This window comes from Onychomys torridus, chromosome 5, assembly GCF_903995425.1.
Source record: "Onychomys torridus chromosome 5, mOncTor1.1, whole genome shotgun sequence".
In the NCBI taxonomy this organism is placed as follows: Eukaryota; Metazoa; Chordata; class Mammalia; order Rodentia; family Cricetidae; genus Onychomys; species Onychomys torridus.
Genome location: NC_050447.1, coordinates 34,235,173 through 34,258,937, shown reverse-complemented (window position 1 = coordinate 34,258,937; position 23,765 = coordinate 34,235,173). Strand labels below are relative to the sequence as shown.

Genomic DNA, 23,765 nt, shown 5'->3' with positions numbered 1-23,765 from the left:
GTGGTCTTCTCTAGTGTTCTCCCCATAATACCAGCACCCACCTGGCAGCTCACCACAGGCTGTAACTCCAGGTCCAGAAAAATCTAACACCTTTTTGTGGCCTCCCTCGGTACCATATACACATGGTATACATATATACATGCAAGCAAAACATTCATATACATAAAAATAAACGTTAGAAAAGAATTATCCACTCTTAGTCAGGTGTGGGGTCTTACACCTGTAATCCCAGCATTTAGGAGTCTAGGGCAAGATGATCGTGAGTTTGAAGCCCGTGGGTTACCGGGACCACTCTCCAAAAAGAAACAAAAGCCATTCTCAGGGGAAGAAACATCCACTGTAATCTCATCAATTTCTTCAGCCGGACATTATTCTTTTCATTCATTGAAAAGAACAATTTTGTTGATAGCCATACTTAACATACTCAGTATCTTCTGAAACAAATTTTGTGAGTCTGGAGAGAGAAATGGCTTAGTGGTAAAGGATGCTGACTTCTCTTCGTGAGGACCTGGATTCAATTCCCAGCACCCACACAGCAACTCACAACTGTCTGTAACCCCAGTTCTGAGGGATCCAACACTCTCTTCTGGTGCCTCCTTGGGCAGAAGGGGCACTAGGCACACACGTGGCAGAGTCATACATACATACAGGGAAAACACTCAGACATGAAATAAAACAACAACAAAAGAACAATTTTGAACTTCACTTTAAAGATGATGTCATCCTGACTCCCTGGCAGTGTCAGGAACATTCTAATTTATTCTAACTTGACCAACACTGAGTGAATTTTCCAATTTCCCATTTTGCTTGGTTTTGACATATCATTTAAAAATAAAACAAAGTTAAAAAAAAAAAAAAAAAACCTCCCACAAAGGAGTCACTCTTTAACGCAGGAAAATCCCCTCAGAGGATGACTGTGAGGTCAAGTTTAAAGAAGTCTGCAAAGTTAAGTGCTGGGGGGCTTGGGAAGACCTTAGTAAGTGGCAGCACTTACCACGAGGCAGGTTATCAATCCATCTAATCTTTGTTTGTTTGTTTGTTTGTTTGTTTGAGACAGGGCTCACCACAAAGCTCTGCTGGAAAGCATTTTTGTTTTCTGAGACAAGAGCTTTGATCTGTAACTCAGGCTGACCTCCAATTTGAGAGCTCCCACCTCAGCCTCTGGGTGCTGGGATTACAGGGACACACCGCCCATGTTACCCTCCCTCTCCCCTCCCCCAACCATTGACCTCAGACTCGCTGCATAGCTCACCATGACCTTGAATTCCTAATTTCACCTCCCAAGTGTTGTAATTGCCACTCAGTTGGGGGGGGGGGGGAAGTTAACTTGGATTCTCTCAGAGCTCTGAAGCTGCAGGGAGAGGAGGCTGGAACCCACCTCTGCCTGTCACAGGATTTCTTCCTCCTGCCTGCCCTGAGATCAATGGAGCCTACAGAGTCCTCGAATGAATGCTGAGCATGTCCATACCGCGAGGGGGAAGTGAGGGGTTTGCAAGAGCTTATAAAAAGTCTGAGAACCACCCGAACTCTTCTCATAAAGAGTATGAGAATTAGAATTTTGAGATACGCATTTTGTTTTAAATTCACTCCCCTACCACTTCTGGGAAAAGTCTGTTTAATAAAAAAACTCCAGAACATTTACATGATTGCCATCACTCTCCATCCACACGCAGCAGAGAAAGTAAAAAACGCAAGACAATTTAGACATACTCAGTTAAAAAAAAAAATGCAACGATCCATCCCAATGTGAAGCCTCGAGGCCTAGAGAGCAGAGAAATGCACCAGGACCAGTGAGCCCTGCAGGCTTCTCTTCCGAACGCCTGAAGGGACACTGCCCCCTCCCCACCCCCAGCCTCTAACTTTTTGAAAACTGCATTTAAAAAAAAAAAACTACAGTAAGAGGCCTCTTTCTAAAGACAGGGCATCAGAGCAAGCTGGCCCTGAAAGGGCAGGGCTGAGCATTGGGAGGCAGGCGGGAGACCTCTGGAGTTCAGTCTGAAGTAACCTTGGCTGAGAGGGGATCAATGTCGAAGTCAACGCCACATCCTTCCATCTGAAAGGCTTACAGTCCAGCCTTCGTGTCAGATGCAGTGTGCTTCACAGGTCGCTTCCTGGCAAGCTCCAGAGTCCTCGGCTGAAGTGGAAGCTACGCTCCTTTGGAGATGCTGCTGTGACCTGATCTTTAGTTCTTGCTGGGTAGCTTGGCAGGGTAGCCTAGTCATCCTCGCCGCCACCATACATGTCAGCCAGTTTCTTGAACCGACTTCCCCATTCATTAAGGTAGTTGTAGTCCTGGTCCTGGTCGGAGGCGGAGGAGGTGAGGGAGCTCAGGGAGGCAGCATCAGAACCACTGCCTTCATAGTCAAATACCAGCAGGGAGTCGTAGGGCGGAGCGGTTGGGTCTGTGTTAGCAGCCTTCAGGTTCTAGAGCGACAGACATCAGCAGTTAGGAACGGCAGGATGGTGACCCCTGCCAGCTGCCTGGGTTCTGGCAGATCAATGTATCTGCTGAACCTCTATACCCACCCCCCCCAACCTCCAACCCAAGGGAAGGTTGCCTGGCCTCTGCCTCCAAAGCTTTGAAAGTTGGAATTAAAAAATGCATAGAAAGTATTTAGCATAGCAGCTCAGGGCAACCCAAGGCAGTGGGCAAAGACCATGACTTTGAAGTCAGATACGACAAGCCAGAAGACTACACATACCAGTTTTGAGACTGGGCAAACTTCTCAATCACTCTATGCCTGTTTCCTGTCTGTAACATAGGGATGCCCCTGTGGCTTTTGAGGAATTGAGTACATACGAAACCTTAGTAGGCTAGTACCTGACAGATAGTTGGACATCATCTTTATATTTGCAAATGTGGGAATTAAATAAGAGAATTTGCAAACTATCTAAAACTGTCCTCATCTAATGAGAGGCTCAAAGCATCTCTGCACCAGCTGCCCTGAGCAACATTTCCAGATGTGAAAACCTGTGTGTCTGATGCAGCTTTTCAGCTGTGAGCACCTGTGTGTCTGATCAGCTTTCCAGTTATGAACCCCTGTGTGTCTGATGCAGCTTTCCAGGTGTGAGCCCCTGTGTGTCTGATGCAGCTTTCCAGGTGTGAGCACCTGTGTGTCTGATGCAGCTTTCCAGGTGTGAGCCCCTGTGTGTCTGATGCAGCTTTTCAGGTGTGAACCCCTGTGTGTCTGATGCAGCTTTCCAGGTGTGAGCACCTGTGTGTCTGATGCAGCTTTCCAGGTGTGAGCACCTGTGTGTCTGATGCAGCTTTCCAGGTGTGAGCACCTGTGTGTCTGATGCAGCTTTCCAGGTGTGAGCACCTGTGTGTCTGATGCAGCTTTCCAGGTGTGAACCCTTGTGTGTCTGATGCAGCTTTCCAGGTGTGAGCACCTGTGTGTCTGATGCAGCTTTCCAGGTGTGAGCACCTGTGTGTCTGATGCAGCTTTCCAGGTGTGAACCCTTGTGTGTCTGATGCAGCTCTCTGTGAATTTGAGGCCAGCCTGGTCTACAAAGAGAGTTCCAGGACAGCCAAGGCTGTTACACGGAGAAACCCTGTCTCGAAAAACCAAACAACAACAACCAAAAAAACTCAACCAACCAAACAAACAAAAAACAAAAACCAGAGGCTGGAGCAATGGCTTAGCAGCTAAGAACACTGGCTGCTGCTCTTCCAGAGCAGAGGGTTTCAATCCCCAGCAGCCATATAGGGACTCATATTGTCCAAAACTCCAGTTCCAGGGGATCCAACACTCTCTTCTGGCCTCTGGGGACACTGTACACATGTGGTTTACAGACTTGAATGTAGGCAAAACACCCATACACACAAAATAATAAAACAAAATAATTTAAAAACAAGCAACAAAAGCCAACACATGGGCTGGAGAGATGGCTCAGAGGTTAAGAGCACCAGCTGCTCTTCCAGAGGTCCTGAGTTCAAGTCCCAGCAACCACATGGTGGCTCACAGCCATCTATAAAGAGATCTGGTGCCCTCTTCTGGCATCCAAGCATACATGCAGGCAGAACACTGTATATGTAATAAATAAAGATTAAAAAACAAACAAACAAACAAAAAACAGAGAGAGAGAACCTTACACACCAAAAATCCAAATCAAACCTAAGTTGTCTGACTCCAGAATACTTTCCTAATAACTCAGTGTTTGAATCAATGATGAAACTATTTTTACAAATTTGGAGTTTATGGAGGAGGAAAGAGAAGCCCACAGATACTCAAGTGTTCAGAGCTCACATAGTTGGTGGGTAGAGTCAGGATTTGAACTCATAGTCAATGCAGAAAGCCAGTGTTTGTTCTCCCCGGCTACTTGTGCTTGACTCAGGGCTGCTGTGGGTTAACCTGCCATGCCTCACCTCGATGATGAAGTTGCCGATTTCATCTGGGTTGGCTGGCCGGGGACGGTACATGGGTGTGGGGATGAAGGTTGGTGCCACATCATTGCGGAGAACCACCTCAGGCCTGGCCTCAAGCCCCCGGTGGAGTTGGGTGATGTCATAGTCCTTTATGAAAACAAATGCGAGCATGGGGTTGAGAATGTACCCCATTCCTACCAGTTACATCTCAGCCCTCTGGTGCTCTGGAAGAGGCCAGAGATCCCAGAAATTCCTTATTTATACTGACCCCTTTCTTCCAAATTAAGGGCAGACTCAAGAGCCACTGAGCTGGGGCAAAGAGAACAGGGTAAGAGACATCGTCCCAGGAGAGGGAGGTGGAGGCCAGTTCTTCAGAAGACTGATACCTCTGCCAGGGCTATTCAACAGAGGTAATGGAGGTTGTTGGGTGGTCCAACCGCTTCCACCATGGGCCTTGGGAGCATCCATATCTACCGCCTAACCCCTCCAGTGACCCACCTGGTCCTCTTCGCCACCACCCTCTTCACCATAATAGAAGACGTTGTCACGGGTGTCATCCTCTGGGAGCAGAAGGGGCTCTTTGACCTTTCTTTTCTTTCTCACCAACAAGAGGAGCGCCAGCAGAAGGGCTGGAAGAGTAGAGAAATGTGAGTGCTCCCCCACCATGAGGCCAGCCAGGACCGCAAGCCCTCAGAGTGCAGTGCATTTATTTACTTGCGGATTTTTCAGAGAGGGTCTTATGTAGCCAGGATTAGTTTCACTGTCTAGCTGAGACTAGTCTTGAACTCCTGATCCCCCTTGGGTGACAGCTAGTTTTGGTTGTCAATGTGACAACATCTGGAATTAACTAAAATCCAAGCACCTGGGCACACCTGTGAGGGATTTTTCTGAATTAAATAATTTGAACCGGGAAGACCACTTTTAATCCAGATCTTTGAGATGGGAAGATCCTCCACCTATAATCTGGGCCACACCTTCAGTTGGCAGCCTAGATAAGGACACAGGAGAAGGAAGCTTACTCTGTCAGCCTGCTTGCTCTCCCTCTGGCTGGCAAGTCCATTCCTTCACTGGCATTAGAGTCTCCTTCTTCAGGATTCTGGTGTTTACTGAAGACCAGCTGAGAATCCAGCCTTGTGGACTAAACAACTACTGGATTCTTGGACTTTTCATTGGTAGACAGTGTTGGACTAGCTGGACCCCAGCCTCTGAGCCACCATAATAAATCCCCTTTCTACACACACACACACACACACACACACACACACACACACACACACACTCATTGTATTGGTTCTGTTCTTCTAGAGAACCCTGACACTCGGCCTCCAAGACCCCCCCCCCCATGCTGGGATCCAGGACTGCGCTAGGACATCCAGTTTTCTAGATTTAGAGCCCTTCAGTCTCTGTCCTTCATGCACAATCACAGCTTCCCCTTTAGGTATGCATTAACGTCACCTCCTCCTGGGAGCAGCATGACCCCAATCCTCCCACCTGCCGTCCTACAGCATTTACACCAGACTTTCCTCAATGGTGGCATTGGGGGGGGGGGGGTCGTTAGCTCCCATGAGACTCTGAGTCATTGACATCCTCTGAGTTAGCCATAGACTCAAAGGTAAAATAAGTGATGTTGCTACACTGTAGTAACTGATCTAGTGGCAAGCACTAAATTGGAATTTGAAGGGAAGGAGGGCTTCTAGTGACAATTGGAAAGACCTGCAAAGCATTTGCCTGGGGGAATTGCGGCTAAGGCCAGGCTCTTCCTCCCAGATGTTATGGGGTGCCCTCTCACCTCTGCTGTGGCAAACTCTGTTTGGGGTTGATTATTATTATTATTATTATTATTATTATTATTATTACTATTACTATTATTATTGACTGATAGAAGCATTGTCTCTGTGACTAGATAAGACAGACCTAGCTTTCTTTGGGAGGTCACGGTTTCTCCGGATGCACACCCAGGAATGGACTGGATGTAACTTCTTTTCTTCTCTTTTCCTCCCCACCGGGTCTGGGGGAAGGCTAAAGGTACACTGGATTTCCCACCTGAGCCCAAGGCGTATGTGTATCTGCCTACTCACTTCCCCGTTTGGCCTGACCAGGCATGTGTCTTCCCACAGCAGATGGGCAAAAGGAAACTCTTTCCTTAGCTTCCTCCCCCAGCTACACCACACTCCACACTCATTCCCTGTTTTTAGGTAGACCAGGCTGGCCTCAAACTCAGAGATTCGCCTGCCTCTGCCTCCCGAGTACTGGGATGGCCTGGCTCACAAGGAATTTCTTATTCTGCCTCTGCTTCCCAAGTACTGGGACTGCAGGTACTTGGTACCTTGCCCAGTTTTTTATTTTTATGTATTTATTTATTTATTTATTTTTTTGTGTAGCTGGAGACCTTATCTCCAGCCCCCACCAAGCCCTGATAGTCCAACAGCCCACTTATAAAATAAACACACAGATGCTTATATTATTTAAACTCTTGGGCCATTAGCTGAGGCCTACCATTGTCTAGCTCTTATTCTTATATTCAGCCCATTTCTATTAATCTATACTTTGCCATGTGGCTTGTGGCTTACATCTTCCTTGTCATGGTGGTGGCTGGCAGTATCTCTTCACCCAGCCTTCCACTTCCCACAATTCTCCTCCTCCTTGTCCCACCCACCCTATCCTTCCTGCCTGGCTACTGGCCAATTAGCACTTTATTTTAACCAATCAGAGCAACACATTTGACATACAGAACATCCCACAGCATTTTTGTTTTTGTTTTTCGAGACAGGGTTTCTCTGTGTAGCTTTGCGCCTGTCCTGGTGGCCTCGAACTCACAGAGATCTGCCTGGCTCTGCCTCCCAGGTGCTGGGATTAAAGGCGTGCGCCATCACCGCCCAGCCATTGCCCAGTTTTTTATGTGATTCTGGGGATGTAGCCCAGGAGTTCATGCCTGTTAGGCAGAAACATTCTTTTATTTATTTATTTATTTTTTTGGAAACATTCTTTTATTAAACTCCAAGTCTCTGATACATAGCTTGGTACTCAATAAAGGAAGTTTTGTTCAACTAAGGCAAAGTGTTATCTTCTGCATTTCTAGGTGACTGTCTACAATCAAATATCAATACTCACAAATTCTTGTGAAGTCCACAGGAGTTTACACTTTGTCAAGGCCCAGTTCTCTTAGAGCAGAGATTCCTGGCTCACTTCAACTTAGTCTAAGTACCTGGGTGATGTGGGAGGAGACTGTCTTATGAAATCTTGCTTGTCCTTAACAATTTCTGAGATGTGATCAGCACTAGCATGATGGTTAATTTTAATTGTCAACACAACACAATCTAGAGAACCTAGGAAGAGAATCTCAAGGAAAGATTACCTAGACCAAATTTTATCTTGAGGTAAAAAGTGCTGCTCACTGTGGGTGGCACCATTTCTTAGGCAGGGGATCCTGAGTTGTATTTGAGTGAAGAGAGTGAACATGAGTTTGCAAGTATCCAGTCTCTGTTCCTCTATTTTTATTTTATGTGTAGGGGTGCTTGTATGTCTAGTATCATGTATATGTCTGGAGCCCACAGAAGCCAGAAGAGGGCGTCAGATCCCTTGGAACTGGAGTTATAGATGATTGTGAGCCACCATGTGGGCACTAGAAATTGAACCTCAGTGTCCCCAGAAAGAGAGCAGCCAGGCAGGGCTCTTAACTGCTGAGCCATCTTTCCAGCCCCTTTCACCCCCTTTTTAAGACCGTCTCACTATGAAGCTCTGGCTGGCCAAGAACTTGTTATGTAGACTAGGGTTGGCCTCAGACTCACAGCAGTCCATCTGTTTCTGCTTCCAGAGTGCTGGGATAAATAGCCACTGGACCTGGCTGTTCCTCCCTGTTCTCGACTGTGGATATGACCAGGTGCTTCAAGTTCTGGACTCAAACCTGGAGCTACGAGTGGAAACCAACCTTCCTCCTTTAAGTTGCTTCTGTAAGGTTTTTGTCTTTGTAACCCAGCGAGCAAACACCTTACCTGGCTCATATGACTCTCGCGAACATCAGGGGACTGACTGGATAGTGGTGGGGAGTCTAGGGACTGAGGCAGGAGGCCAGTTCCAAAATTCCATATTTCTGCTTGCTCAGCCCCAAAGACTTGGAATCATTGCCAATCTTTCTTCCCCCAATCTGAACAAATCTTACCACCATACTGCCATCTTGGTATGGCCACCCACCATCTTCTTACCCATAAGTTATGGCAACAGTCTCCTGCCTCCACCCTGGCCCTGCATAGTCTTTTCAGTAGAAATTCCATAAAAATTCATGTTAGCTCATAGCACTCGATGCTTCAAACCCTCTAATTAATGACTTCCCAGCAGTCCACAAGATCTGTTACAAGGGGTGTGCACCTCTCACCCCCCTGGCTTCACTCCCTACTTCTCCCCACCACAGCACTGCAGTTTCCATACACCCAGGGCATACATTGTTCTGGACATCTGCATGGCTGCTTTTCTTCTCTCTTCCAGATCTTTAGTTATTTAACACTACCTTAGGCCTGTTCTGTTCATCCTAGTTAAAAGTGCAGACTTCCCACCCTGTCCCTCCTCTGGCTTTCTCTCTTCCCAGCAGCACTGGATTGCCTGCGAAACCACTGTTTTTAGCTCTCTGTGTTGCAGAGGCCATGCTGCAAGGACAGCCCCTCATGTATTGTTCTGTGCTGTACCCTCAGCCCCCCACCCCCATCCCCACCTCCTAGTGCCTAAACACTGGTTGGGGAACAGAATGGGAAGTGGTGAAGGCCCATCCTTGCCCCACACCTATCTGGCTGCTATGAACACTGTGTGTGAGGACCAAAACAAAGAGCCAGAAAAAACACCTATCTTTATAGCAATGAAATTTGGGGCTTACATGTATATATGCATGTGGTTTTTGAGACAAGGTTTCAGTCTGTAGTCTAGGCTGGCTTGTGAAACTTGTGATCCTACCTCAGTCTCCCCAGTGGTGGGATTTATAGGTATATGCCAAATACCCAGCTCAAATCTGCATTATTGTTATTCTGGAGACGAGTCTCACAGTGTAGCCCAGGCTGGCCTTGAATTTGTGGTAATACTCTTGTTTCTGCTCCGTGGGTGCTGGGATTACAGATGTGTACTACCATGTCCAGCTCTGAGAATTTGTTGTTGTTGTTGTTATTGTTGTTTTTCAAGACAGGGTTTATCTGGGTAGCCTGGCTGTCATTCTATAGAACAGGCTGGCTTCACACTCTGAGATCCACCTGCCTCTGCCTTCCTGAGTGCTGAGATTAAAGGTGTGCACTACCACTGCTTAGCCTAGAAATATATATATTCCTTCATTCATCCATCCATCCATCCATCCATCCACTTATTTTTGAGGCAAGTTTTCTCTGTGTAACAGTTCCAGCTGTTCTGGAATTTGCTTTGTAGACCAGGCTGGCCTCAAACTCAGAGATTTACCTGCCTCTGCCTCCCAAGTGCTGCGATTAAAGGCATGTGCCACCACTGCCTAGCCTAGAAGTTTTTAAAATTTAGTTATTGTTACTACTATTATTATTTTATTTTATTTTTTCCCAAGACAATTTATCTGTGTAATACCTCTGGCTATCCTGGAACTTGTTTTATAGACCAGGTTGGCCTTGAACAATGCCTACCTCTACCTCCAAGTGCTGATATTAAAGGTGTGGGCTACCATACCCAGCTATTCATTATTTTTTTAAGTCAGCACACAAAGTGACATGTGTTATTGCACTTTGTTCCTGTCTCCTCTGCCCAAATAGTACCCCTGCTTTCCTATTACATGTAATCCATTACTTCTTTCTGCTTCCTCTCCTTGGAATCCCCATGCTAGTTTCATGACCTGCAAATGCATACATATAAACACACGTATGCACATGCACACACATAAATATATTTACATATATAATTCTAAATCTGGGTACCAGATGAGAGGAAAAAAACACGTGGTAGTGTCTTCCTGAGTCTAGCTTACTTCACTTAGCATAATGATTTCCAGTTGTATCCATTTTCCTGCAAATGTCATAAAAGAAATTTGTTTTTAACTAAATACTTCTACCTTCTGGCGCAGTGATTCTTACACTGTGGCATGTTTTAAAAGCTCTCAGGGCTTGTTAAAACATAGGGAACTAGGTCTTACCCCTAAGTTTCTGGATCAGCAGGTCTGCAAAATGGCAGACAGGAGAATCTGCCCGTTTTTTGGTTTTGTTTTTTCTTTTTTCGAGGCAGGGTTTCTTTGTGTGGTTTTGGTGCCTGTCCTGGATCTTGTTTTGTAGCCCAGGCTGGCCTTGAACTCACAGAGATCCACCTGGCTCTGCCTCCCGAGTGCTGGGATTAAAGGTGTGTGCCACCACTGCAGGCCTGCCTGTTCTTTTACAAGCAGGTTTATTGAGTATACTGCAAGGGACAGCCAGCTGGAGTAGCCAGAGGTTGCCTGAAGCGGAGAGTCTGCCTCTCTAACAAGTCCCTGGACTACCCAGAGCCGCTGTTTATGCCTCAAGATGACACGACAGGAAGACATTGGCCTGGCATGTTCTAGAAGCTCCAGAAACATCTACTGACTAAATGATACTCTCAGAATTTAGAGTTGGGGGAGGAGACAGACAGCTCAGTGGTTAAGAGCACTGGCTACTCTTGCAGAGGACTGGGTTCGATTCCCAGCATCCACGTGGCAGCTCAAAGCTCCAGTTCCAGGCTATCTGACCCCTGTTATGGCTTGTACAAGCACACATGTGGTTCATAAGCATACATACAGGCAAAAACACTCATACACATAAAACCAAAAAAAGAGAAAGAAATGAATGAGAAATACTGGATGCTCTCTTAGTTTCAGAAATTCTGAGAAAAATCAGGACTCTTAACTACTCAGTTACACATGGAGGCACATGGTACTCACTCAGCAGAGCCAGAACAGCACCCAGGATGGGGAGGACGAAACCACCCTTCCAGGGTGGGGGGCAGATCTCCACATGGCCATGACAGTCACACACAGTGGCTCTGATCATGGTTAGCTGCTCCCTGTTGCCATGGTCAGACAGAGAAAGGTGCAAATCATAGGTGTCTTGCTTCAGGAACTTCTTCAGGGACAAGGCCACAGTGTCTCCTGGAGAGACAGATACTTTATTAGTCTATGGATGTCCTATGTGTGGGCACTGAGTGTAGAAGATGATAAAGGTTTAAGAAGAGCCTTTGTCTAAGTGTAGCGCTGTGATGGAGTACCACCTGCTTAGCATCCACGAGGCTGTGGGTTCAAGCCCCAGAAAAGAGCAAAACAAAACATCTCCAAAAATGTGGCTGAAGTAAAATTTAACCTTGTGAGGAGTACTGGGTTACAAAAATCACTTCATTTTTCAGTATATTTTCTTTATCATCTTACTATTACTGTGTTGTTTTTGTTGCTGGTGTGGGAGGGGCGTGCGTGTGTTATGATGCACAGGTGAAGATCAGAAGAAAGTCTTTTGGGAGTCAGTCTCCTTCCACCTCAGGTTCTGGGAGTCAAACTCAGGTCCATCAAGTTTGTGCAAACCTTTTACCCACTGAGAAATCTTGCTAGCCCCCAAAATGAGTTCATCTCTCTCTCATTTCTAATGTGTATAGGTATTTTACTTGCATGAAAGTCTGCATGTCTGTGCATCATGTGTGCGCTTGGTGCTCTTGGAGGTCAGAGGAGGGTAGTGCTGGATCCTCTGAACTGTGGTTACAGACAGCTGTGAGCTGCCATGTAACTGCTGGGAATTGAACCTGGTCCACTGGAAGAGCAGCCGGTGCTCTTAACCACTGAGTCATCTCTCCAGCTCCAATTAATTCATTATTTTAAAATTAATTAACCAATTAATTTTTTGCAAGACAGGGTTTTAGTCTATAATCGGGGTTGGTGCCTCAGTCTCCTGAGTGCTGGGGTTACAAGTGTGAGCTCCCATGCTTGGCTGTCATTTTATTGAAAACAAACAGGAAAGCAACTCTAGTATTAGTAAAATGAGGCTCTGGAGGTCATGTGATATTGGGTCAATATGCCTGGTATCATCAGCTGCTGGACTAGTCTTTGCCTCAGAAGAATACATTATAAGCCAGGGAATGGTGGTACATTCTTTCAAGTCCAGCACTTAGGAGGCAGAGGCAGGAGTTTGAGGCTAACCTGGCCTACAGAGTGAGTTCCAGGACAGCCAGGGCTTTGCAGAGAAACCCTGTCTCAAACATTATTCTAAGAAGTAGCTAACTTAATTGGTTAATATGCACATTAACTGGTTACCTATATTTTTTGAAACAGGGTTTCCCTGTATAGCCCTGGCTGTTCTGGAACTCATTCTATAGACCAGGCTGGCCTTGAACTCACAGATATCCACTGCTTCTGCCTCCTGTGTGGTAGGATTAAGAAGGTATGCCACCACTGCCTGGCCTGGTTACCCACCTTTAAACAAGTATTTATTTTATTGCATGTGTACGACTATCTTGCTTGCATGTATATGTGTGCACAATGTATGTGGTTGGTGCCCATGGAGGTCAGAAGAGGATACCAGATCCCTTGACACTGGAGTTACAGATGGTTGTGGGCTACCATGTGGGTGATGGGAATTGGTCCTGGATTCTCTACGAGAGCAACACATGCTCTTTTTTTCTTCTTTTTCTTTTCTTTTCTGTTTTGGTTTTTAGAGATAGGGTTTCTCTGTATAGCTTTGCACCTTTCTTGGAACTCGCTTTGGAGACCAGGTTGGCCTCGAACTCACAGAGATTCGCCTGGCTCTGCCTCCTGAGTGCTGGGATTAAAGGCGTGCGCCACCACCGCCCAGCTCTTTTTTTTCTTTTATTTTTAAATTTTATTTAATGTATACAGGTGTTTTTCCTACATGTATGCCTGTGCACCACATGCATATATAGTGATCTACCTAGTGATGTGGATACCAGAAAAGAACATCTGATTCTCTGGAACTGGAGTTGCAGGTGGTTGTGAGCTGCTACCATGTGGGTGATGGGGATTGAACCAGTGCCCTCCGGAAGGGCAGCTAGTGTTCTTAATCACTGAGCCATCTCTCCAGGCCCTGAAATGGATGCTTTTAACCACTAAGAAATCTCTTCATCCCTGGCTACCTAATTTTGCTTGTGTTTCTATTGTGGATGCTGTTTGCTTGTTAGTTTGAGACAGGGTCTCATTATATAGCCCTAGAATTCACTAGATAGATCAGGTTGGCCTTGAACCCCCACAGAAATCCTCTTGCTTCTGCTTCCTGAGTACTGAGATTGAGTGCAGTCACGCTTAGTCCTGTTTGTCTTGTTTTTGAGGCCATCTTTTAGAGCTCCTGAGGGATTTCAAAGGCTGATATAAAGCTAAGGAAGAGCACTTGATGGCCATTTTTGAGACCATTAATTCTGCAACCCACAGATGCTGAAATAGGAATGTATGTGGGTCCTATTGTGGACACCTACCACCCAGCTGAGCTGGCAGCCCCCTGTTAACCACTGAGTTACCTTTCTCGCTGACTTCTGCTTTCCAGTAGATGTCCGAATCATGTGTCAGCTGGGCCTGGAAAGGGAAGGAGTTGGGCGACAGGTCCTTGTCTGTGATGTTCAGCACTTGAGGCACAGGGCTTTGGTTACAGATGGTGATCTGGCGGGGTTCTGGGAGTGGGCCATGGTCATTGATGTCAGTAAGCGTTAGCATGAGGGTCCCAGTGCCGGTGGTGGGAGGGCTTCCTGTTCACAATCATACATACAATCTCTTCAGCTTCTGCTCTTGTTCTCAGTTGGTGAATGAACCAATGTTAAGTTCCCCTGTGCCCTACTCAATCAGCCTCCAAAAGACCCCTGGTTAGCACCCAACTATCCCTTTTTAAGTCCCTCCATACACTAACTTCATTGTAGACCAAATTGGCAATGTTGAATCCATGGCAATCTCACCATCGTTCTAATTTGTGTCCACAGCAGACATTACTAACAAATCAGGGTGCAGCTACAGCTACTACATTCAGACAGCCATTATAATCGATCACAGAGTAAAACCTATTTGCTACCTTAAGCTAGTACAGTTGTCTACTGATCAGCTTCAGGGAACTTGAAGCTTCAGAGAAACCTGTCTCAAGTCCTTGGCTCACTAAATGTCAAGCAGAGATGGCATAATATCATAATCCCCCTTGGTTATGGTGCAACACCACTAATCGCTTGCGGTATTCCCAGCAGTCCTTGCCAGTCAACTATCAGTAGAAACTGACCGGCCAATTTAGAGGTCAGTGAACTAAAAACAAGCTGAAAAGGGAGTCCTCAGTACCTCACTCTACACTGCATCTCTTGGGATTTAGAAACATTAGGATCATATCAGACAGGCCTTTACATCCATACTGGTTTGTCAATCCCCTCCCTCTCATCATCTGCTGCTAAGGAGAGAATATGCTGTGTCCTATGCCCTGGGTACCACAGGTCTGCCTGTGGAAGGACTGGGTGAAAGCTCTCACCATTGTCTGTGGCCAAAACTATGACTTCATAGATGTTGTTCCTCACAAACTGCTCATCCTCACGATCCAAGATGCCTGCAGCCGTGACTTCACCACTGTCTGGGTCCATGGCTAGCCAGCCCGCTGGGTCTCTCAAGATGTGGTAGCTGGACAGGAAGTTAAGAAGGGTCAGAGTTAGCAGAGGTAGAATGTTACTGTAATCATTCAGAGCCTCCACAGACCAACTGTAGAACCTTCAGCTCTGAGCGTGGCTGGAAGGAGGGGTTTGGTGCAAGGATGATGGTAACAGTATTGAACAAACGTTATGGTGAATGGCACAAACCACCCAAGTGTACCATGTACTTGGCTGACCCAGTGCCCAGTTCCTAGGTACCTGATCTTCTGATCCTCCTTGTCTGGGTCCTGTGCAGTATAGACGCAGACCAGTTCCCCAACAGAGATACCCTCCTGGGCCTCGATGACTTTGGAAGGTGGAACAAACACAGGGGCTTCATTGACATCTTCCACGTGGACCACTACGGTGGCAGTGGCCGTTGGGAGCTTCACCACAAAGGAAGCCTCGTTGGTCACTTCTATGTACAGGGTGTGTTGGCTCTGAGCCTCAAAATCCAAGCCCTAGGAGAGAAGAAGCAGCTGAGGTAGCATTTTGTGAGGTGGCCTGTGCATATCAGAAGGGCCACAGTGAAGGGACCAAGGCTCTGGCCTGCAACATTTCTGCCCCCTCCTATTCCCCCAAACTCCCTGGGTTTCCTAAGGGGAAATCTATTGGGGTTCCTCAGACCACCCCAAAGGCTTAGTGTTAGCAAGGCCTAGAAAGTTCATTCCCAATGGGGTGGTGATGTCCTCTAGGACAGCTGAGAGGCATATTAGTCGTGATGAGGGTGCCTCTGGTACCCAACCTGGGGAGGATGCTGCATCACACCAATGCTATGGATAAAGAACCACCTCTATGTCTCTTGTGACTTGCCAGTGTCCCCATAGCCACTCATACACTTACTAGAGTGAGAAACCTGCTTATAATTAGAACCAAGAACATATTTAAAATATAAAGCAAGCTTTGGTGTGGTTTTAATGTAGACTGAGTTCTCAAGGAATGCAACTTCTGAAAGCGGCTTGTAATTTAATTTGTTCAGGACGATTTCAGTTGTTTATTCTGAATACCAGTGGTGGTAATGCGTCACCAAGCCGACATACAGGGTCCACTGCATATGGGATGTTCTACACACAAATGCAAACATCTGACCACATCACTGTGCTTTCTTTCTAGTGCCACTGTCCCAACTATAACTCACATATCAAAATATAGGAACCTCTCCTTCTATTTTATAATTCTCTATCTCTATATGTTGTAATCTAATAATATAGTACATATTTATAATATGTATATCTTTTTCCTCCTCCTCTTTCTATTTGTTTATTTAGATAGGATTTTTACTATATAGTTCTGGGTGGCCTGGACCTATTTTTGTTTGTTTGTTGTTTTTGAAGACAGGGTTTCTCTGTGTATCCCTGGCTATCTTAGAACTCACTCTGTAGACCAGGTTATCCTTGAACTCAGAGATCTGCCTGTCTCTAGCTCTTGAGTATTGAGATTAAAGACGTAGGCCACCACTGCCCAGCTTGGCCTGGAACTCTTAACCCATTGAGCTATCTTTCAGTCCCTGGCTTGGAACTCAATATGCAGACCAGGCTCTCTTTGAACTCAGATCAACCTACCTCTCTTTGGGATTAAAGGTATACACCACCTGGCTTTTCATTTTTGTGGTGCTGCCAGGGATCAAACCACGGGCTTTGCAGATACTAGGCAAGTGATCTATCACCGAGTCAAAACCCCAGCCTTTTCTTCTAGAAAGTATTGAGTTGGCTAAATTGTGTTATATATGGACTTCATTTCACAACATAAGAGGCATTACAGTGAATTTGTTTCAAAAGAACATATCTGAAACAGTCTTTATTCACCTGTTTACTTCTCACTGGGTGGTGGCGCACGCCTTTAATCCCAGAGGTAGGAGGATCTTTGTGAGTTCGAGGCCAGCCTGGTCCCGAGCGAGATCCAGAAAAGGCACAAAGCAAAGCTACACAGAGAAACCCTGTCTCGAAAAAACAAACAAACAAACAAACAAACAAACAAACAAAAAAAGAACTGCTTCTCACCAAGCCACTCTCCACTGTGAACTAGAAAGACAAAGCAAAGGCAGATGAAGGCTCTTTTTCTGTATTTGAGGTAAGGTCTTGCTATGGAGTCCAGGCTGACCTCAAACTCATTAAATCCTCCTGCCTCTACCTTGCGAGTGCCAGTAAGTCAGTGTGTCACCATGCCCAAACCAGGCCCACATTCTTTTTTTGTGCTGAAACCTGGGATCAAACCAGAGACCATTCATTCATTCATTTATGGTTTTTCACTGCATACCCCTGGCTGTCCTGGAACTTACTCTGTAGACCAGGCTGGCCTCGAACTCACAGAGATCTGCTTGCCTTTGACTCCTGAGTGCTGGGATTGAAGGCGAGCGCCACCACCGCCCGGCTAGAGACCCTTTAAACAGGCCCACATTCGTGAACCATCAATTATTGTTATCTTCTTTTCTTGTTGAACTAGTCTCACTATATAGCCCAGGCTGGCCTTGAATGAGTGATCCTCTTAAATGCTGAGATTACAGACCTGTGACACTTTGTCTACATGCTGGTCTCTTAAAGGATCAATTTTGTTCAAGTGTTTATTTATGTATGTAGGTTGTTTTGTAGCTCAGGCTGGTCTCAGATTGGCTACATAGTTGAAAATGAACTTGAACTCCTGACCTTCCTGATTCCACATCCCAAGTGTGGGATCATAGGGGTGAACTACCCTGCCCTGCTCCCAAAGACTCTTTGACCCAATCCTGCCCTGTATCCTGATTAAAAACAAGCTCATAAAATAAAAGGGCCCTGAGCTCCATCCCCAATACCGCCATACTCTCCCAACCTCCAGAGCCCCCAAAACAAAATCCATAGTAAGACCCTGTTTCAAATCCTAAATAAAGGGTTCTCAGCACAAGAGCAAAGGACAGTATCAGGAAGGAGCTACTGTCTTGGTGCAGTCTCCGGTGATGGCCCAAGGGAAGTGGCCTGAGGCAGGTGTCCCTTTGTCCTAGAGGCCCAAACAGACCTACCTTCTTGGTTGTCAGGATGCCTTGGTTGGTCTCCGGGTGAGTGGTGATGGTAAAATGGTCTCCATCATCACCTCCCACGATTTGGTAGGTGGCACGCCATGCCGGTGAGTTGGGGGCATCCAGATCAGTCACCGTTAGACTCTGCACCTCATGGCCCACTGCGTTCTCAGGCACCCAGGCCTCATACTGTGGAGGGAGAGGGACAGGGCACAGTGCAATCAAAGCAGAGACAGGAGCCGTCCTGACAGGCTGCTCCACTCTCCAGCAGCTGGGAGTCCTCATCTTGCTGCTGGGAAGCCTCACAGCCTAACCCAGAGAGATTTTCAGGACACACATAGGTACAGAGAGACAATCCCAAGCATCAGCAACGATATGGGGACCAGGCCACACACCCTGGACCATGAAGGCCTGAAGCTCAAGACTCTCCCAGTCTGGGTGTCCAAGCCCCTACTGTGCATAGCCACCCACCTTAGGGCAGAGAGCAGAGGCCCCCAGAAAGATGGCAAGACAGATGCCTCATGGTGTTGGAGGACTGGCCGGAAGTTTGGGGGCAGGTAACAAAGACCAGGGAGTCAGCTTTCTATTAAGTTTTAGCTTTTTTTTTTTTTTTTTTTTTCTGAGACAGGGTTTCTCTGTGTAGCAGCCCTGGCTGTCCTGGAACTTTCTCTGTAGACCAGGCTGGCCTTAGAACTCACAGAGATCATCAGCCTGCCTCTGCCTCCTGAGTGCTGGTATTGAGAGATGGCTCAGAAGTTAAGAGCACTGGCTGCTCTTCCCAGAGGTCCAGAGTTCAATTCCCAGCAACCACATGGTGGCTCTCAACCATCTATGATGAGATCTGGTGCCCTCTTCTGGCATACATGCAGGCAGAATACTGTATACATGATAAATAAATAGATCTTCTAAAAACAAAAAAGTGTGATGTGAAGTTGAAAATGACCCTGAAGTCCCGATCTTCATGCCTTTACCTCCCAAATATTGTGATTACAGGCATGTGACAACCTACCTAAGTCTCCGGGACAGTGAGTGAGTGTGTGTGTGTGTGTGTGTGTGTGTGTGTGTTTGCAGGGGTGAAAGGTCAACTTCAGGTATTTTTCCTCAGAAGCTGTCCACCTGAGATGAGCCAGGGAGTCCCAGGAATCTTATTTCCAGCCCCCAACAACGGAGTTCCAGGTGTGGGCTGCCACACCTGGCTTTTGACTCAGGCCTCCATGCTCACACAGCCAACACTTTACAAACTGTGCCATCTCCCCAGGGGAAATTTTTAATGAGGCCTAATGACATTCCAAGGCTAGAGATTTGTGTCCATGCAGGGTGGTGTGTGTGTGTTACTTCAACCAATGTTGACATTTTCTCTTTAATTTTTGTATTACGTTTACGTATTGGGGGTGGGGGGTACACCATGTGCTGTGGTAAGCTTGTGGAAATCAAAGAACAGGGTCAATTCGCTCCTTCCAACACGTGGGTCTTGGGAATCAAACATCATTCGGGTTAGTGGAAAATACTGTTGCCCACTGAACCATTTCTCCAGTCCTGGCATTGAGTTTTCTGTCTCAGAAGCTATGTAAGTTTACGGACAGGTCCAGATACGAGGTAGTTTTCATATGACGTCAAGCCCCTGTAGTACCTGTAGACTGGAAATGACCTGTGTACAGATCATTACATTAAAAATTAAGAACAATTTATCAGGTATTTATCCTATCTCCATTTCACAGATTAAGAAATTGGGCACAGAGAGGCCTGGTGGCTTGCCTAAGGTCACACAGCCAGCAAAGACAGACTCGGGACTCAGCTGATTTGGAGAGGCAGCCAACCTCAGTCCTTTACGTCATGAGGAACGCAGGAAGGATCCGGAGTTACCTTCTGTGGCTCAAACTCGGGAGCGTTGTCATTGGTGTCAAGGATTTCCACTACGGCCACTGCTGTGGTGGTAGAACCCTCTCCATCCATGTCGGTGGCTTGGATGGTTAATGTGTACTCTGGGACTTTCTGGGCAGAAAGGAGCAAAGAGGAAGCCCACTGTGAGTCCAATGTGAGGACTGCCCAGCTGGGCAACAAGAAGCTGCCTTGGGGTAGGGAGGCAGAGGAAGCAGAGCAGTCCTCCCTTTCATGGGTTCTCGATTCCCTGGCCCACCCCTCACCACTTCCGGGGAACAGACAAGTAAACATATGATGGGGGTGGGTGGGGTGCAGGTTGGGGTGCACAGCTCTCCTGTGCAAGCCCAAGCACTGCCAACCCTCGGCTGCTCCACATAGGAGCCTGGCACAAGGATCTAGGCAGAGATATTAATTAGGAAACAGAAGGCAATTCCAATATCCACGGAGCTAGTTTTACTTTGTGGCACACAAGGGACAAATCTGGGCAACATGTAAACTAAATGAGCCATTCGGACAGGAAATGAGAAGCACTCAAAAGCCTGCATTTTACAGCTGCTTCCTCACCCCCAGGGGATCTAGCCAGCAGGTTAGGCAGCAGGCCACTAGCCCAAAGAGCAGTGGGACAGCAAAAGCCAATGCAGCAGCAGCCAAGTCAATGCAGCAGCTGACCTGGGTCTCCACTGCCCTGCCTTGACCTTGGGGCAGCCACAGCAGCTTCCACTCTGAGTCAGGCTTTGGCACGAATACCTTCCCAAAGGCCACGCACCTCTCTGTCCAGGCCACTCGAGATGACACTAATGGTCCCGGTGCTTTTGTGGATGGTGAACATGAGGTCATGTGGCTCCTTTGGTTCTTGGCTATGGATGGAGTAAGCCACCACCCCATTGTAAGTGTTGATGGCATCATCCTCATCTGTGGCTGTTACCTGCATCACAGAAGTGCCTGCAGGGGAAGAGGACCATTGAGCACCTTTCCCTCTCGGCCCACTGCCAGCCTGCCTACTCCGGAACCCCATGAATCCTGCCCTGCATACCAGAAAGATCTCCCCTGCTCAGTGGCAGCCAGTTTCCTGGAACCCACTTGCCACTTGCCCTTCTTTCCTGGGAAGTGGATCTTCAGTTTAGGCTGGCCACGGCCATAGCTCTGATCCTTCCAGCCATGGCGGTGACTTCTGACAAGTTTGGAGGAAGTTTTGTTTTTTTTGGGAGCTGAGGATCAAACCCAGGGCCTTGGTGCTTGCTAGGCAAGTGCTCTACCACTGAGCTAAATCCCCAACCGGAAGTTTTTTAAAGAATGTACTTGTACTTGAAAAACCAAAAAGAACTTGTAGCTGGTGACTCAAGCTTGTAATCCTAGAACTTTGGGAGGTTGAGGCAGGAGGACTGCCCATGAAGTCAAGTCTGGCCTTGACTACAGAGCAGTGAGACCCTGTATCAAACAAAGAATAAATAAGCATGCTGTTCTTCGGCCTCCTGAGAAAGTAATGGCTGTGGCTCCCTCGGCCACAAGAGTGAACAGCAAAATGGCAAGACAGGAAACCTCGACCTTTAACTGAAGCCCCATGGCACCCTGGATCAATTGCCTCCAGGCTTTCTCAGTAGAAGGAAGGGGAAAAGCAACATTTTCATCTTTTTAACACTGTTTAGGCCAGCCTGGTCTACACAACAAGTTCCAGGCCAATAAAGGCTACACAGTTAGACCATGCTCCAAACAAATCCACAAGACAACAATAAAAAAAAGACTTAGAAGCTCGGCCTGGTGGTACACTCCTATAATCCCAGCCCTCAGGAGGAAGAGGCAGGTGGCTTTCTGTGAGTTCAAGGACAGCCTGATAGACATGGTGAGTTCCAGACCAGCCAGAGCTATTCAGTGAGACCAACATTTTTTTTTTTTTTTTTTTTTTTGAGACAGGGTTTCTCTGTGTAGCTTTGGAGCCTGTCCTAAAACTCGCTCTGTAGCCCAGGCTGACCTTGAACTCACATAGATCTGCCTGTCTCTGTCTCCTAAAGGTGTGCACCACCACCGTTGGGCTCGAGACGAACATTTTTATCAGTGTTGGTGCAAGCTTGTACTCAGGAGGTTAAAGCAGAAGGATCACAAGTTTGAGGCCAGCCTGGGCTACACGGGGAGATCTTGTAAAAAAAAAAAAAACAAAAACCAAAAAACAAAAAAAAAACCAACCCCCACAAAAAACCAAAACAAATAAAAAACAATCAAATATTTTAATGGTGGTAATTTCTGTTACTGGTAATCTCTGAGCAACTCATCTCTGAAACTCTCTGAAACCAGAAGGCCAAGAGGTGGTCAGTTCAGACTACTACAAACAAGAAGGGGACCCCACCCCCATCCCCAGCACCTGTCACTGAGCATCTAGTCCCTCATCTTCTATTCCTCTCTTCTCTGGTGATGGCAACCTATTTTTGTTTTCTGTAAGTCACATTCTACCCCCGCCCCCCAGCCCCGGCTGCTTGCCCTGTGGCTGCAGAACTTCGGGCTGGGAGCCCCACAGTATATAGGAGTGCACAAATGATACATGTGTTCTTTCTCCCTTTTGTGTGGTGCTGGTGCCCAGGGCCTATCTTACAGTCGGCATGTGTTCCACCCCTGAGCTACACCCTCAGTGGCATGTGTTATTTCTAATCCTCATTGTATTTCAAGGTTGATATTCCTATTTGGATCAAAGCTCAGAGGGTCACGGATGTGCCTAAGATCAAGGGCAGTAGAGAGGCAAAGTCCAGATTTAACTCTGAGTCTCTGTAGCTCCTAAGTCTAGCTGAGCCCAGAGCTTCTGGGAAGTTCTCAAATGTGAATGTCAGAGCTCTTCTACAGGTCAGGCTTGATCAGGACTCATGGGGTGGATGAGCAGTGTGATGAAGGAACCTGACACACAGCTATGTAGTGGCAGCTGACCTCCAGAATGATCCCCATAGATCTGGACCCTGCTGACCCAGAGTAGCTCCTTCCCAACCTTACCAGGCGTTGCCCCCTCCAAAACCCTCCCTCTGAAGGTCTCTTGAGTGAACTTGGGCTTGTTGTCATTCTGGTCTGTCACGATGATGGAGATGTTCATGGGGTCCTCCACAGAAGCCCCATTCTCAGACACTGCATGGCCAAAAAGCTGTGGGCACAGAGGTCTGGGGTCAGCTGGTGTTCCCTCCTCATCAGGCCTTGGGCCTACCTCAGAAAAGACATCTCTATTGGGGACTAAAGGCTACTTACCTCATACTTGGCAATCTGCTCCCTGTCCAGTGGCATATTCAACAGCAACCAGCCTGTCTCCTTCTCTATGGTGAAGACGCCCTCAGGGGGACTGTCCGCTCCAGGCCCAGTGATGCTGTAGAAAATCTTGGTGCCTCTGTCCTTATTAGATTTGAGCTGGGAACAAAATAAAATGACTGCTAACAGTGACAGGTTCCTCACCTGGCGGCAGGGAGCCTTCTGCAGCTCCCCACCGGGCGGCAAGAAGCCTCGCCCTTAGGTCTTCAGACAGTCCATCCTGCAGACCTCAGCGCTGCCCAGGCAGAAGGCACCGTCCATCGTACCTGGTTCAGCCTCTGAGGAAAAGGACCCTTGCCATTCTCAGGGACTGATATTGGCGGCATCACCCACTCTCTCTTGCGTCTTCGTAAGATGCGTCTGGGCGGGGAGCTCACTGCAGCCTTCGCTCCCTGCAAAGAAAGATGTGAATAATATGTTAGCTATTGCATGAAAGGAGAAAGGAGTCAGGTGTGGCTACACACACCCATAATCCCAGCGCTCTGGAGGCAGAGGCAAGGATCAGGAATTAAAGGTCATCCTCTGCTACCTAGCAATTTGAGGTTAGCCTAAACCATGTGAAACCTTGTGAAAAAAAGAAAAAAACCAAAAACCCAGTAATAAAAACAATCGTAATATGAATAATAAAGGAAAAGAAAAAAGAGGAAAAGTCTATTTTTATTTGTATAT

At 47.0% G+C, this 23,765-nt stretch overlaps 1 protein-coding gene across 2 annotated transcripts in view; it reads right to left on the bottom strand.

Moving 5' to 3' along the window:
* Positions 1-2,082: 2,082 nt before the first annotated feature.
* Positions 2,083-23,765, bottom strand: part of Cdh3 (cadherin 3) — a 48,595-nt gene continuing 26,912 nt past the window's right edge. For both annotated transcript variants that reach the window (XM_036188724.1, XM_036188723.1), the window contains 13 exons: positions 23,363-23,488; positions 23,040-23,195; positions 22,794-22,938; positions 20,587-20,762; positions 19,803-19,931; positions 17,943-18,128; positions 15,170-15,411; positions 14,797-14,942; positions 13,817-14,041; positions 11,250-11,456; positions 4,865-4,995; positions 4,367-4,513; positions 2,083-2,424 (listed from right to left, as the gene is read on the bottom strand). In XM_036188724.1, coding sequence (XP_036044617.1) covers positions 2,215-2,424; positions 4,367-4,513; positions 4,865-4,995; positions 11,250-11,456; positions 13,817-14,041; positions 14,797-14,942; positions 15,170-15,411; positions 17,943-18,128; positions 19,803-19,931; positions 20,587-20,762; positions 22,794-22,938; positions 23,040-23,195; positions 23,363-23,488 — 2,226 coding nt within the window. In that variant the 3' untranslated portion in view covers positions 2,083-2,214. The remainder of the gene's footprint in view (positions 2,425-4,366; positions 4,514-4,864; positions 4,996-11,249; positions 11,457-13,816; positions 14,042-14,796; positions 14,943-15,169; positions 15,412-17,942; positions 18,129-19,802; positions 19,932-20,586; positions 20,763-22,793; positions 22,939-23,039; positions 23,196-23,362; positions 23,489-23,765) is intronic.